Source organism: Kogia breviceps, chromosome 15 (genome assembly GCF_026419965.1).
Source record: "Kogia breviceps isolate mKogBre1 chromosome 15, mKogBre1 haplotype 1, whole genome shotgun sequence".
Classification (NCBI taxonomy): Eukaryota; Metazoa; Chordata; class Mammalia; order Artiodactyla; family Physeteridae; genus Kogia; species Kogia breviceps.
This window is the reverse complement of record NC_081324.1, coordinates 39,020,655-39,035,838: the sequence shown is the minus strand read 5'-3', so window position 1 is coordinate 39,035,838 and position 15,184 is coordinate 39,020,655. Positions and strand designations below refer to the sequence as shown.

General features: G+C 42.4%; 1 protein-coding gene across 1 annotated transcript in view; it reads left to right on the top strand.

The window, feature by feature from the left end:
• Positions 1-9,713, top strand: part of KIAA1328 (KIAA1328 ortholog) — a 358,322-nt gene extending 348,609 nt beyond the window's left edge. Inside the window, exon 10 of the mRNA XM_059041354.2 lies at positions 7,242-9,713. Within this exon, the coding sequence (XP_058897337.1) occupies positions 7,242-7,452 (211 nt within the window). The 3' untranslated portion in view covers positions 7,453-9,713. The remainder of the gene's footprint in view (positions 1-7,241) is intronic.
• The last annotated feature ends 5,471 nt before the right edge of the window (positions 9,714-15,184 follow it).

Sequence of the window (15,184 nt, the reverse complement as noted above, 5' to 3'; positions counted from 1 at the left end):
ATAGTGATAAAATAGAATAATTTCTGTTTAGATCAGAATTATACAAAGGTGGCTATAAAACTTGTATTGCCCTGGAAGTTCTAGCCAATACAATAATATAAGAAAAAATAATACAAATATGGGAGAACACATAAACCTTATGATTATCTATATTCATTGTAATTGTTCACCCATAAAAATCAATTGAAAAAATAAAGAATTGAAAGTTCAATAATGTACAAAACTCAGTCACTATAGGGACTTCCTTGGCGGTCCAGTGGTTAAGACTCCACTTTTCCAGTGCAGAGGACATGGGAGCTAAGATCCCCACATGCCATGTGGTGTGCCCCCCCCAAAAAAAAAACCAAAAAACTCAATTACTATAAATCTTTATACCAACATTAGCTATTTGAAAGTTAAAATGGGGAGGTGGAAACTCATTTGTAATAGCGATGAAAAAACTCAGAAATTTCTAATAATAAACCTAGAAATTTATGGAACCTTTTTGCAAATGTATTTCCTAGCTAAGATGATTAATTGAGAACTTGTATTTATTTCTTCTATTTCCTGAGACACCAGTAAGATGAGAGTAAATTAATGGTTTTAAAGGTGTAAATCCATAAGAATAAATGGGAGAAGAGTCATCAATATACGTGAGATTTATATACATTTTTGGAAAATGGAAAATGAATGGAGGGTTAGTAACTTAGTAGACAGGACAGAGGAAGCTACCACATAGAAAGCACTGAGAAGGGTATTCAAATGAAAAGAGATTGATGTCACAGAACTTTGTAAAAGTTTAGGAATTGGAAGCAACATGAACAATAAAGAGTGGTGATATGAGGTAGAACTAAAAATAGTATGAGGTGGACATTTGAAGCAAGAATCAAAAAACACAGTACTCCTGCCACAGTGCCATATATGGAATATTAGTCCCAGACAAAAGACTGGAGGTGAATTCTCTGGAGAAATTCAACAGAGAAGAGAAGACTCAGGAATGTCATGTACTTTGGAAGATTAGATGAGCACTGAAAATGGGATGAATTCAAAGTATACAAATGGAAAAGGTCGACCTCCTTCCCTGTCCCAGAAGTAGACCACATCTCCCTCCCAGAATACTGCAAGATTCTTCTCTGAAGAAGCTTAATAGTCCCAGGAAAAAGACCTCCAAATACTGACATGAAGTGACACATCCACTTTAGAGAACAGTCTGGCATTTCCTTAAAAAGGTTAAACATAGAATTTGCAATCCCACCCTTAGGTATCGACCCAAGAGAAATGAAAACATATGTTTACTAAAAACACATACATGACTGTTAATAGCAGCACTGTTCACAATAGCCAAAAGACAGAAACAATCCAGTGTCTATCATGTGATGAAAGATAAATAAAATGTGGTATATCCATACTGTGGCATATTATTTGGCAAAAAATGGAATGTAATAGGGAGTGACTGCTAATGGGTAGTTTCTCGGGGGGCGGGGAATGAAATGTTCTCAAATTAAATTATGATAGTTGCACAACTCTGTTAAACTAAAAACCACTGAGCTGAATGCTTTAAATAGGTGTCCTTTTCTGTATGCATATTTTACCTCAATAAAACAGTTTAAAGTTTATAAAGAAGCAATCAGCCACATTGAATGCTGGCGAGACATTATGTAAAACAAGGACTACAAAATGTCCATTGGATTTAGCAGCATGGAAGTCACTGATGAAATTTGGTGAGTTCAATTTTAGTATAGAAGATGAAAGCCAGGTTGGAAAAAATTGAGAAATGGTGTCGTTATGGAAGTGAAAGAACATCTTAAGTGCTCTTAGTTATCTAGTAAACAGGAAAAGACTGAAGGTTCTAGAGTGGATAGTCAATACTAAAAGGTTCCTAAGAAGCACAAATGGAGTCATTAGCCTTGTCTAAGAGAAGGATCACTTCCTTCAGTGTAAAAGGAGGAAATGATAGGTGCTGAAAGACTTGTGACAAAGTGAGGACAATTTCTCGTTAATGACCTCCTTTCTCTGATGTGAGAAGCAAGGCCATCTGTTTAGCATAAATTGCAGAAGTGGAAATGAAGAGAGCAGAACAGCTAATTAGAGAAATACAGTAGCTCTGTCAGAAAATGTTTAGCACCCATTTAAGGTTAGTGACTAAGAATCTATATTAGATCTGCTCTTTGTTTCTTTCTTGTTTCTTTGATTTTGTTTTATTTACACTAAGTTTTCCAACTATAATTCACAGAAAAGGCAGACATTTGGATTCATGCAGTATTATGATTTTGCCAGATTTAGGGGAGGGGACAAATATACAGGGGACATGTTTTTAAGAGCTTTATTAAATGAGTATTTGGAATGCTGGACCGTGAAATTCAAGTTCAGTAAGAAGTAAAGGGTTGGGAAGAAGGTAAGCGATTAATGGTCCCACAGGACAGAGATTTGAGCTATCTTGTTCACCACTTCACTCCCAGTTCTTAGAGCAATGATTGTTTGAATTAATGGTTCCTTGAGACCAATGGGTGGAGATAGTGGGAATAGTTGAAAAAACAAGCTTGAGGGTAAGATGTGGACATCAGGAAGTAGTAGGATGTTTGAATTACTGAATTCAGAAGAGATGCTGTTTTAATTGGTCACAAGTTCCTGGATATAAAAAGAAAGCTTACTGAGAAAGTATTTGACCTGAGAGGTCAAAGAACTAAGTCAGAGTGCTGGTTGAGTGTCATTCATGTAATGTTGACATTAGCAGGGATGATGGTACCAGTTGAAGGAGAAGACTGAGTCAAGTGTTATCATCAGTGACTGAGAGTGAATGGGAAAATAGATGTTACAGATGAAGAGAGGTTGAAGGTGGTAGAGCAGATGACAGAATCCTCAGAGCATTGGGAGTTTAATGAGAGACAGGGAGAATAATGATCAAAAAGCAAAAATGGAAGCAGTGATGTTCCAGATACTACCTCTTGGCCCTGAAATATATAGGGTATATTGAGTATTAACAATTCTCACTGAGAAGGATGTAAGGGAAACATTGACCTCAGGAAAGAGCCAAGTTTCAGTTAAAATAGGAGATGGGAAGGGTTGGGGAAAAAAGAGAGTAAAACTATAGAACGTAATAGGGATAGCAGTACTTTGCTAATTTATGACGAATCGGGGTAGAGAATACCCTTTGGGCATTGACTGGTTGAAAAAAGGAATGAGAGAAATAGCTGATTTAGTCTCAAAAGACCTTAGACCTAACCTAAGTGCTCTTCAATAGCGGATTGGTTAACTAAATTAAGAGTGCTTCCAGGAGACAAAGTAATCTGAAATCATTAAAAATAATGTTATAAAAAATTGATATGGAAAAAATATTCCCAATATATTAAGTGAAAAAGTAGTTTACACAATCCATGTGTATATTATCCTTTTTTCTAAAAGGAGAACAAGAAGAATAATTGGATGAGTAATACTTTCATACTGTTTGAAATATATTGTAATTTTTTAAAAGACTAGCTGTCCAAAGATCTAAAAAGCTGCCTATGGAGGAAGGTGCTAAAACTTGAACCATAGAACCATTCATTTTTTCAACAAATATTTAGCTCCTACCTTGGGTCAGATACCATTCTTGGCACTGGAGATAATAACATAAACAAAATAATGACCCTACTCTTATAACTGTTGAAAGAGAAAAGCAAATAAGATCTGAGAGAAGAGTGTCCTAAGCAGAAGATTCAACACGCACACAGGTCAGAGGTAGGAATCAAGCATACCAGCAGGTTTTTGGCAATGCTGAGGAGCTGTGTTGATGGAGAGGAGTGGGATTCAGAGAAAAAATAATAATAGTTCTGTTTTAGATAGTTTGAGATGCCTATCACATATCCAAGTGGAGATACCAGGCAACAGTTGGGTGTATGAGTCTGGAGCTCGAGAGCGGGGTTGATGTTAGAGCTATACATTTAGGAGTCATTAAAATATTGCTGTTATTAAAAATCATGAGAATGAATGGTATTACCTAAGATGTGAGAACTAAAGATTAAGCCCTGGGACATTCCATCATTTAAAAGCTTCCCTGGTGGCGCAGTAGTTGAGAATCCGCCTGCCAATGCAGGGGACACGGGTTCGTGCCCCGGTCCGGGAAGATCCCACATGCCGCGGAGTGGTTGGGCCCGTGAGCCATGGCCACTGAGCCTGCACGTCCGGAGCCTGTGCTCCGCAACGGGAGAGGCCACAACAGTGAGAGGCCCGCGTACCACAAAAAATAAATAAATAAAAGGTAAGAGAAGAGGAGGGTAATCGGGAGAGGTCTACTGAAATCACCAAAGATGAAAAAAGAGAGTGGGAAGGGAAAGCTCCTGCATCATGTTTAGCTTTTCATCCAGTGCAGCTTATGCACTGGACCTTGAAATTGTTTCATTTCAAGGTCTTGCCTGGGACTTAAGGGCAGGGTCAGCTACATAACTTATAAGACCAGTGCAAAATGAAAATCCCTTGTTCAAAAGGTAGGGTGAAAAACGCAGTTAAAGGGACTAAACTACAAAGCATCCTTTAAGAAGAAATTTATAAAATAACAGGTGATACATGAGTAATATAAACCCGCAGATACCAAAAACTTTTTGATGTTATAATTTTATATAATATAATAAATAATACTTTATTAATGTGATAACTTGGTTGATCATAATATTTTTCTGGTTCATGTTTTTTCAAATTCATTTATTAGATCATCAAAGTTTATACTTTTAGCAACTTTATATTTTATTTATTTATTTATTTTTGGCTGTGTTGGGTCTTCGTTTCTGTACGTGGGCTTTCTCTAATTGCGGCGAGCAGCGGCCACTCTTCATCGCGGTGCACCGGCCTCTCACTGTCGCGGCCTCTCTTGTTGTGGAGCACAAGCTCCAGACGCGCAGGCTCAGTAGTTGTGGCTCACGGGCCTAGTTGCTCCGCGGCATGTGGGATCTTCCCAGACCAGGTCTCGAACCCGTGTCCCCTGCCTTGGCAGGCAGATTTTCAACCACTGCGCCACCAGGGAAGCCCCGCAACTTTATTTTAAATGATATACTTAAAAGCAGATTAGTTGCTCTTGGCAAATGAAAGATCACACATAACTTTTGGTAATTTTTAATTTTGAGAAAGATCTTTCTGCTGATGTAACTGACACTGGAACTGTTAAGGATATTTTATAAGCTGTGACATTTGGATAGATTGCTGATAAATTATTTCAAAATATAAATAGTATATTTTAGTATATCTAGAACTGATGGTTCTTATGGAACAATTTTTTTTAATGATTTAACTCTTCATACACATAGTTTCATGTATGTATATAAATTTAAATTTGTGCAATGCCATTTTAATGTTTTCTCTGGCATTTTCTGTAACTTATAGAGGTCATATGAGAAACCAAAAGTCACCTAATGGTTTGTAGGTAATTCAAGATGCCTATTATGCTATTACTGTATCTTAAATTACAAAGAAAAAATTAATTTTAAAACTGTATTCCTCATTAATTGGTTCATTTGAAGCTGCATATAAAAACAATGTTCTTTTCCATCAGATGCAACAATCTTTATATTTAATTTCTGTTTCTCAGCCTGTGGATATTTGCTTTGCAATGTTGCATCAGTTTTTAAAACCAGAGATTCTAAACTCTTTGAAGATTTCTGATATCTCTTTGATACGCTATATTACAATGTCCATGCATATGCTTTTATTTTGTAATAATTTACTGACGTTTCTTGCCTAAACACTAGCAGTTCTTATCCCAGTGCTCAGGCCAGAGAGCTAATATTTTTGCCGTGGGGATGAGCTCTGGGAAGATAGGCAAGCCAGCCTCCCATGACTGCCACCACCACTGCTGCTTCTGCCACCATCACCGTCACTACTCTGGGGCCCTGCACCACCCCAGACTGCTTCTGGCATGAATGTGCATACCAAGCAGGCAGCCAGCTGTTCGGCATACACACTGTGCTGTGGGCCAGAACCCACATATACATGCCTGGCATATCTCCTCTGTTCACGCACATGCTCCCTTGTCCCATCAGATTTTATTGGGTTGGCCAAAAAGTGCCCTTGGTTTTTAAGTAAAGATAAAAGACGCATTTTTCATTTTCACCAAGAACTTTATTGAACAACGTATTTACCCTTTTGTTCCATTACCTTCTGCCATTTTTCAGGCAACTTCATAATTCCATCTTCCCAAAACTTTTTATCTTTTTGAGCATAGAAGTCTTCCACGTGCCTCTTACAGTCTTCCAGGGAATTGAAATATTTTCCATTACGACGAGTGAATCAGAACTTCCCAGCCAAGCTGTAGCAGTTTTTGCCTGGTCTTCAAAGAAACATGCAGTCTTGCGTTATCCTGATGGAAGATTATGCATCTTCTGTTGACTAATTCTGGACACTTTTTGTCAGGTGCTGCTTTTGGTTGGTCTAAGTGGGAGCAGTACTTGTTGGAATCAATTGTTTGGATTTCCTGAAGGAGCTCATAATAGAGGGCTCCCTTCCAATCCCACCATATACACATCACCTTCTTTGGGTGGAAACTGGGCTTTGTTGTGGTTGGTGGTGGTTCATTTCCCTTGAGTACTTATCACATGTTAATTTATACCAACTCATTAATTTAATCCTAACAGGATTTCTGTTGGTCCCTTACGCATGACAAACTGAACTGAGAGACTGAATAACTTTCCCTAAGTCACAGAGCTTGCACATGGTAGAGCAGAGACTTCAGCCAAGTCTGTCTGGCTGCAAAGAAGTTGAGAGGCAGCATAGTGTCCCATGTACAAGGGCTGGAAGCAAATGACCTGGGTTCAAATCCTGACCCTGCCGTGTAGTGTCTTCTTCTTGCTAGATGAGTTACTTCTCTGAGCCTTGCTTTCTTCGTGTATATAATGTGGATCAGAGTACTACAGGACCTACCTCATAGGATTATGTAGAGGGTTAAATGAAAGTGAGATATATGTAAAGTATTGAGAACAGTGCCTGATGCTTTAGTAAGCCTGCGATAAATGTTACTACTAATATTGTTATTGTTATCATGATTACTTTGCCCACTCCACGGTCTGTCTTCACAGGTTAGAAAAGAATGTTAGTAGTCAGCAGAAAAGAAGAGCTTAGAGACAGACAGACAGCAGAGCCCCTCTGGAGTTTACCTTCCCTAAAGTTCCCCTAGAAGGCCCTCCTGTGTATGATGTGATCTGTGATCTGATTCTTGCCCTGGACAGCCCATCTCTGTGGGCTTTTTGGATTTTAATGTTTTACTGATCTGTTCATTTTCTGTCTGGGTTGTGTTACAGATATGAGACATCTCTATGGGATTTGGTTCAATCTCTGAGTCCCAAGACTGCTTCCAAACCGCGGCCCCATCGCTCCAGAGAAGCTGGGTCATGGCATCACAATACTTGCCTACTCAGTCCTCTAAAATCAACCCGGAACAAGAGCAGGGCAGGCAGGACCCCTGAAGACCTGGAGGAGGATCAAATTCTGGAAGATATCTTTTTCATTTGACACTGAAGCACATGCTGCAAAATTTCCGTCAGAAATGAGTGGGTGTTTTTATATACTGATCCAGGATTTTAAATTATTTGACTGCAACGTAATTGTGTCTCTCCTTTCACAGGGAGGGACCTATCTCACTGGCATCCTGTTACGTGTCGAATATAGAAATCATTCTAACAACCCAGGGTGTTTCTGATGAGACCAATCAGTAGAAAACACATTAAGGACAGATGGGGGTGGAGGACAGTAGCTTTTCTATGCCAAGCAGAGATTAGAACATTAACATAGGACACTTTATGCATGGCAGAGGCCTTTGCATACTCAGCCTCATTCAAGAGTGTTTCCTTCTCAATATTTTGCTGGAAAAGGTTGGCTCTCTTTTGTACACAAGGAAAACCTTTCCATTGAGAGATCCCTCTAGTTTAAACATAGCCCCTTTGTAACATAAGCAATTTCAGAAAGATAGACCCTTGTACCTCTCCACCCTGTTTTCTTACCACCTACCTCTTTCTAAGTCAGTCAGTTAATTCTGAGGTTAGAGTTGGTGGTGCCCCTCCCATCACAAGCAACACTGAGGGCCAATTGTGAGTCAGTCTCAGCAGTCATCAGCCTGGCCGCTGCCCACCCTATAACCAAAAGGGCTTTAATGAGCTACAGGGAGGCCCTCCCAACCCTTAGAAACCAGCATTAGATTACACAAGCGATTACTGCCCTAGGGGAGGCACTGGCCTGAAATGCTTGTCCTACGGTCGGCCATTTCCCAGGATAAATAAGAGCACTCTCTCAGTATTTTTCCTTGACCCAAGTGTCTGTTTTATTCACCCTGGTGAACTTCCCATCAGCTGCTACAGGCTGACAGACTTCCCCCCTGGCCTCCCCTCTCTCCCCATGTGGAGTCAAGGCCCCGACTGACCAGGCCTTGCACGTGCTCTGCTCAAGACCACTGTCTCATGGCCCCAAAGAACCACCTCCACTTGCCAGATAATGTTCCACCGCCCCACGCAGAGTCTCCCCCTTTCTGCCACTGGGCCTCATAGAGAAAGCCTGTGGAAGAAGTACACTCGAAACGTACTCTCTCTGCTCTCCTGTTTGGCAGAGCTCTTGAGATGGGTCCCTCAGCTTACAGTGGGCCCTAGTGGCCTCTCAAGCTTATGGGCAGTATGATGAGCCTGGTAGAACCAGTGAGTTTAAAACTTTCCAGTCATTGGAAGCCAGGGGAAGACATGCACTACTTGATGACTTTATTTGGTGTGGAGCGTGTTGCTTTTTTCTCCCTCCCTTTCACCAACCCCTGGCCTGAACTGAGACTAAGCCTGTCAGGCATTATTGGTAGCTAACGTCAGACCATGCAGGGCAGCCTGCATTTAGTGAGACTGCCTGGCTTCCCTGAAGTCTTTATCAAAACTAGATTATTTCAGCCTACAAAAGCCTTCTGGAGCAACTTCCTTGTCTGGGTAAATCCAAATCTCATTGTCTCTGAGGCCCTGTCACCTCGGCCCAACCTTCCTTCACTTGGGTCTTTTTGTTCTTTGGAAGAGAGAAGAATATAGCCTACCAATACTATATTCTTAACCTGAGGTAAATATCAGGTCAGGACAAACCAGTTGTAGTCATTCAGTTGAAAGGTTGAAAATTATTGCAGATTACAATTTCCTCTTAAAGTTCACCCCTAAGAAAGTAACTGAATCAGTTTCATCCCATTCCAGAAGCCTTTGGAAAATAGAGCTTTCTTTGGTGTGGCCCAAAACTGGGTGAAAACAAACGGAGAGCCCTTGACCATTTTCTCAGTTAAAGTTAGGTTTCCAGAGCTATCTTTTCCTTGCCCCATGTGTCATGACCACCTTAAGTACACCCAACTCCCTCGGATCATCCATAACCACACTTTCCTATTCTGGACACCAGTGTCCTTACTGCTCTCTGGAGTAAGAGGATACCAGAAAGACCAAGAAAAGGATTGTGATTTCTTCAAGAAGCTTGTTTGCCTTTAGAACAATCATAAACAGGACCTAAACTAAAGGCTTTGGGGGGTCACAAGCCACAAAATGGAGTTTAATCGCTTCTTTACCTCTCCTGAATGAGCAATTTGGAAGAGCAAAGATGGATTTTCAGCAGAGCATCAATCAACCTATTTTTCATATGCCACATTTCCCGCCCCCGCCAGTGGCCTTTCTCTATCCTATAGGCATTTCCTGGTCGTCAGGGCAATAGGATGTGAATTTGTGTTGAGTCTAACATCTTCATTATGAATTGAACAATATCTGTTAACATTTTAATCTGTGTCTCACTTTGAGATCTATATATATATGTATGAAAAGGTTGTTGTAGAGCCTCGAGGCTTTTGTAGAGCCTAGAGGCTTGACCTAATTGCAGACTAACCTATCAAGGGAGAGGGCCTGGCACACAGGACTCTGCCTTTCCTCCCTGTTAAACTCTCCCAACAGTGACTGGCTGTAATGCGCTTGCCCAGCCTCCAGCCATTTCCCCAAAGAAAGACTGGACATGTGTTGGCGATACTGCAGGTAGTGTTACCACATTGCCTACCCTGCTTCCCACTGTTCTGGGAGAAAAAGACCAAATCAGTGTTTACAAAACAGGGCAGGACAAACGCCCATGGAAGCTCCTTAAGTAGGGCCCAAAGTGCTTGATTTAGAAGACCAAAGTCAGTCAAGGAGAAGCTTTCTCTGACAGCTGCCCTTCCAGGAGGCACATTTGTGTTTACAAACCTGACCTCCATGGGGGGACTTGTCCAGAGCACCCCGAATGTCATGGGGGTGGAGGGGGTCTCTCCTCCCACAGAGCCGTTCCTTCCACTTGGCACTGTTTTCAGCACCATTGTTCACGTGAGAGATTTGCTGGTCAGAAACTCTGGGGAGGGGACAGGCCTAAAGGAGCAGAGCTGGACGAAGTCTGATGTCATAGCCAATATCTCAGTGGCTATTTTCCCCATGTGGTTTTGATATTGAATTGTTCCTTGAACATCCCCCATCGGATAAGTGGAGTATAGCTTGAAAGCAAGAGAAGAGCCTCAGGTTATCAAAATGTTATTTCTCTTAGTATTTGTTAAAACAATAGGAACCTATGGTCAGTTGAAAGAAAGGAAGTAGTTGCCACATCCTACAGGTTTTCCTGGCTGAGTCCAGTTCACTTCCATCACATGAACACCAAGCCTCCTCTAGGTTGTGTGGTCACTAGAATTGGAGGTTCCATCTACGCAGAATCTCTGATTCCCTTCTTTGTGCTTTTCCCCAAAACTGCTTAGCAAAGAAATGTCTCGGCATTTTGACACAGGAAAAATAGTGCTGCCTAGTTGGCTTTCGGTGCTGGGAGAACATAAGCGAGGGTTTAGGTACCTGAAATGCCCAGTTCTGAGATCACCAAGACAGCCAGTTCTGTGGATTCAACCAAGACAGCCAGAGACCCTATCCTACCCCTGCTCCCCCAGTCAGCCTGACACCTTCCCCTGAATGAGGGGGCTTTGCAGCTCCCCTCAGAGACAGAGGTGGCAAGGACAAAATCATCACTCAGCTGGCTCCCAAGCTGAAAATGAGCTAAGTAATCGTTTCCCCGATTGTAATAAGATAACCCTTGAGTCTAGGAACAAAGCTAGAGATGAGTAGGGTGAGGGTGACACCCCGGTCCTCAGAGGAAGAATAACCTGGCAGCTAGAGAGCCAGTTTCATAAATGAGTAGCCAGCTACACGGTTCCTCAGAGTTTCTCAGAGTTGCTATTCAAAGTGGATTGTTCCTGAGCCCCTTGGGCTCCATTGTTCCATTTAGAACTGGGACTTTCTACCCTCTCAGGCTTCAGCTCCATAGCTATTCTCCCTCCCATCCACCTCCACCACACGCACACTCAGAATTGAGTGAGCACCTAGAAAATGCTCAGGACCTTTTCTACCTCCACTCCTTACCCCCAACCCCCATAATCCCATCACCTTCCAGAGGCACAGAATTCTGTGGCTGGATTGGACCTTAGATCCCGTAGAATCCATCACTTTCATTTTACAGATAAAGAAAGTTCAGAGAAAGATGAGCTCTCGCATCCTGTCAGTGGCCGGTCTGGCTGCCAAGCTGATACCCTCCCCACTGCAGGGCACCACTACCTTGATCTGGTGTTCCAAGATGAACATTTTTAAGAATCTCAACTAGGATTGAACATTCTACGACCATCTGTTAGAAGTGAGCTCTCACAAACCACTTGGGCCAAGGGGGCAAAAATGCAGCATGTCCATTCCTCAGGGGGGGTTTAGGTCAGTAACCCTCAAGTGTCACCATCTGGAACTTCTTTCTGTTTGTGGACGTGGAGGCCATGGGAAGGCTATCTCAAGAAATATCCCTCGGAAAAAGATAAATCTGTCCAGGTAGCATAATGGACATCACTGTCTTCTCTAAATAATAAAGGCAGTTACAGCCCTAGTTAAGACTTCTTCTGAAAAGACAGTGGCCAAAATGAGGGTGAGGCACACCTTCAATTGGTAGGGGAGGTGGCTAGTAAAACCAGCAGGAATGACCTATATCATATATTGCCAGTGGGGCGACCACTTTGACCATGACTTGCCAGAACCCAAGGCTTGTCTTCACCAGTGCTGTTGGCCACTTGAGTGGCTCCCCTGGGCCCAGCATTGTGTTAGATGTTGTTGATCCCACTAAGGAAGAGGTTAACAGCACAAGCTGTGGAACTCAGTAGACCTTATACAAATCTCAGTTACACTGCTTCCTAGCTGAATAATCTTAGGCAATATATTAACCACACTAAACCTAAATTTCTTAATCTGTAAAATTGGGATGATAATGCATACATCATAGGATGGTTGTAAGGGTGAAATTCAGTGGAATAATGCATGTGACGGGCCTAGGACTAGTACCTGGCACATACAAAGTGTTCCACTAATGGTAGCTATCATTATTATCATTTATGTCTCAGTTAACTTCTACCTGACAAAGGTAGAAGACAAAGCTTCGTACTTAAAATTTTTAACAATAATAAAACAAAAGCCATCACAGTATGTCTTGCAGCAACTGGTAGGAAGCTATAAACACTGTGGTTTCAGAGAGCAAATTGCTGGGCTGAGTTTACTTAGGATTTGTGGGAGAAGGAGGGGTAAAAGGAGGGAGATTTCACCTCGGCTTTGGAAGAGTATCTAAGATGGATGGAGAGTGGGGAGGGACTTGGGGGGTGGGAAAGTGCAGAAGTTGAGTGTTCATTGGCAAGAAAGCTCAAGATGTGTTTTGAAAGAATGGTGAGGAGATCACAGCTAGTAGGTGAGGTTCCAGAAGAGACGGCATCGACCTACACCGAGAAAAATATGCTGGGCCCAAACTGAAGAATGTTAAATGTCAGGCAGTGGAGTTCCATCCTTCAAGCAACAAAATCCATAAACTATTTTGGAATTACTTGTTTAGAAATATCAACGTTGCAGTAGATATGTCAGGCTCTATCAGAGGGGATGGGATAAGGTTGGAAAGGAAACATCTACTGTGTGCCTACTAAGTGTTGAGCAAGGTCCATAGATACCTTATTTCATTTAACCCCCACAGCAACCCCAATACATAGGTGGCAGTATCCCCCTGTTAGAGATAAGGAAACTGATCTTGGAGAGGTTAGGTGTAGGGCCTCAGCTGCTAAATGGCAGAGCTAGTAAGTGGCCTGGAGACTGGAGCTGTCTAATTCCACAGCTGTGCTCTTTCTACTGTACAAGCCTTCCTCTAGCCTAAGCGGGTGGCACTTTAGGCAGAGACACCAGTTGTTATAAAGCTATTGCCACAGGTCAGGTGAGGTGTTGAGAGATTGCCACCCCCATCCGTAGGACTGGATAGAAGGGTGTAGAGTTGATATGCCACTACCATCAGGCTTGCTAATACCTCCTGCCAAGTGGGGACCTTGTGACGACCCACCCAAAGGAGAGTCAGGGGCTGCAGATCAGACAACCTAGGATCCACGTCACATGCCCGGGACTGAGTTGGAAAGAAAGACCTCGAATGCAGCACTTAGATCAGCCTTGCTTCAGTTGAGAATGTGCACCAAAGTCAGATTGCCACTGGCTGAAAAGATAAATAATAGAGCGTCGAGGAGGGAGTGATGAGCAGGGGATGTGGAAAGAAGTCAAAAATTGCTCCAGTGGAGCTCCCTTCAGGGAAGCACTAGACAGGAGGGTTGATAAGGTGCTAAACCCCAGTAGTGTCAAAGGGGGAGATCTTAAAGGAAAGTAAGAAATGTCCATGAACCCTCATACCCTGCTGGTGAGAATGTGAAATGGTACAGCTGCCTTGGAAAACAGTCTGTAATTTCCTCAAAAAGTTAAACATAAAGTTACCATAATACCAGCAATTTCACTCGCAGGTGAATACGCAAGAGAATTAAAAGTATATGTCCACACAAAAACTTTTGCATGGATATTCATAGCAGCATTACTCATAATAACCAAAAGGTAGAAACAACCCAAATGTCTATTAGCTGATTAATGGATAAACAAAATGTGGCATATAGACACAGTGGAATATTTGGCAATAAAATGGAATGAAGTACGTCCTACAGCATGAATTATGCTAAGTGAAAGAAGCCAGTAGGGAAAGACCACACATGGTATGATGTCATTTATATGAAATGTCCAGATAGGCACATCTACAGGGACAGAGAGTCTATTAATGGTTGCCTAGGGCAGGGGTAAATAGGGGTAATGGAGAGTGACTGCTAAAGAGTATGGGGTTTCTCTTTGGGGTGATGACAGTGTTCTAAAAATTGACTGTGGTGATGGTTGCATAACTGTGAATATACTAAAGACCACTGAACTGTACCCTTCAAATTGGTACATTGTATGGTATGTGAATTAGATCTCATAAAGCTATCACAAAAGAAGTGTCCACGGGCATTGGTTGCTGGCTGGCCAAGGAGTGCTGGAAAGTCAAGAGCAAACACCTGATCACTATGGCTCTGAACTGGGCTTGGGTGAAGCCATTTTGCAAGGTGTTAGGGGAGAGTGAGTCCAGGACCTCTCATCTTAGAAATCAGCCTGTGAAAGGAAGGCGAGACCAGAATGGTTGATGGAAGTGAAAGTTCGGGCTGGCTACAGGGCACTTTTCCAACTTGGTGGGGGCCTCCCCTTGATTCCCAGCCTGGTAGCCACAGGGGTTACCAGTAATCCGTGAGCAGTTTTCATGACTTTAGAAAGACTGATGGAAACCTTGCATGTCTGTGGAGAAAAGCCGCACAGGCCAGCTGTAACATTACTTCTTTATGTTCAACTGGAAATCACTCTATCAAGTTGTGATAACCTCAGTTATTGGGGTGGGGGGGTCACCTCTGATTTGTTGGCATATCTATATGCACAACATGTTAATCTGTGCTTAATAAAAATGGGCAGATAGGGCTTCCCTGGTGGAGCAGTGGTTGAGAATCCGCCTGCCGATGCAGGAGACACGGGTTCGTGCCCTGGTCCGGGAAGATCCCACATGCCGCGGAGCAACTAAGCCCGTGAGCCATGGCCGCTGAGCCTGTGCGTCCGGAGCCTGTGCTCCGCAACGGGAGAGGCCACAACAGTGAGAGGCCCGCATACCGCAAAAAAAAAAAAAAAAAAAAAAAAAAAAAAATGGGCAGATAAATCTATATATACATTTCGGTAAACAGATTGTTTCCCAATGTGGGGTACATGGGGGTATCATCAAAGGGGCTCCTTGGAGATGCAAAAATCAGGGACTACTTTCAACAAACAAAGGGGATAGGAAGAAAGAGAGATGGGGAACA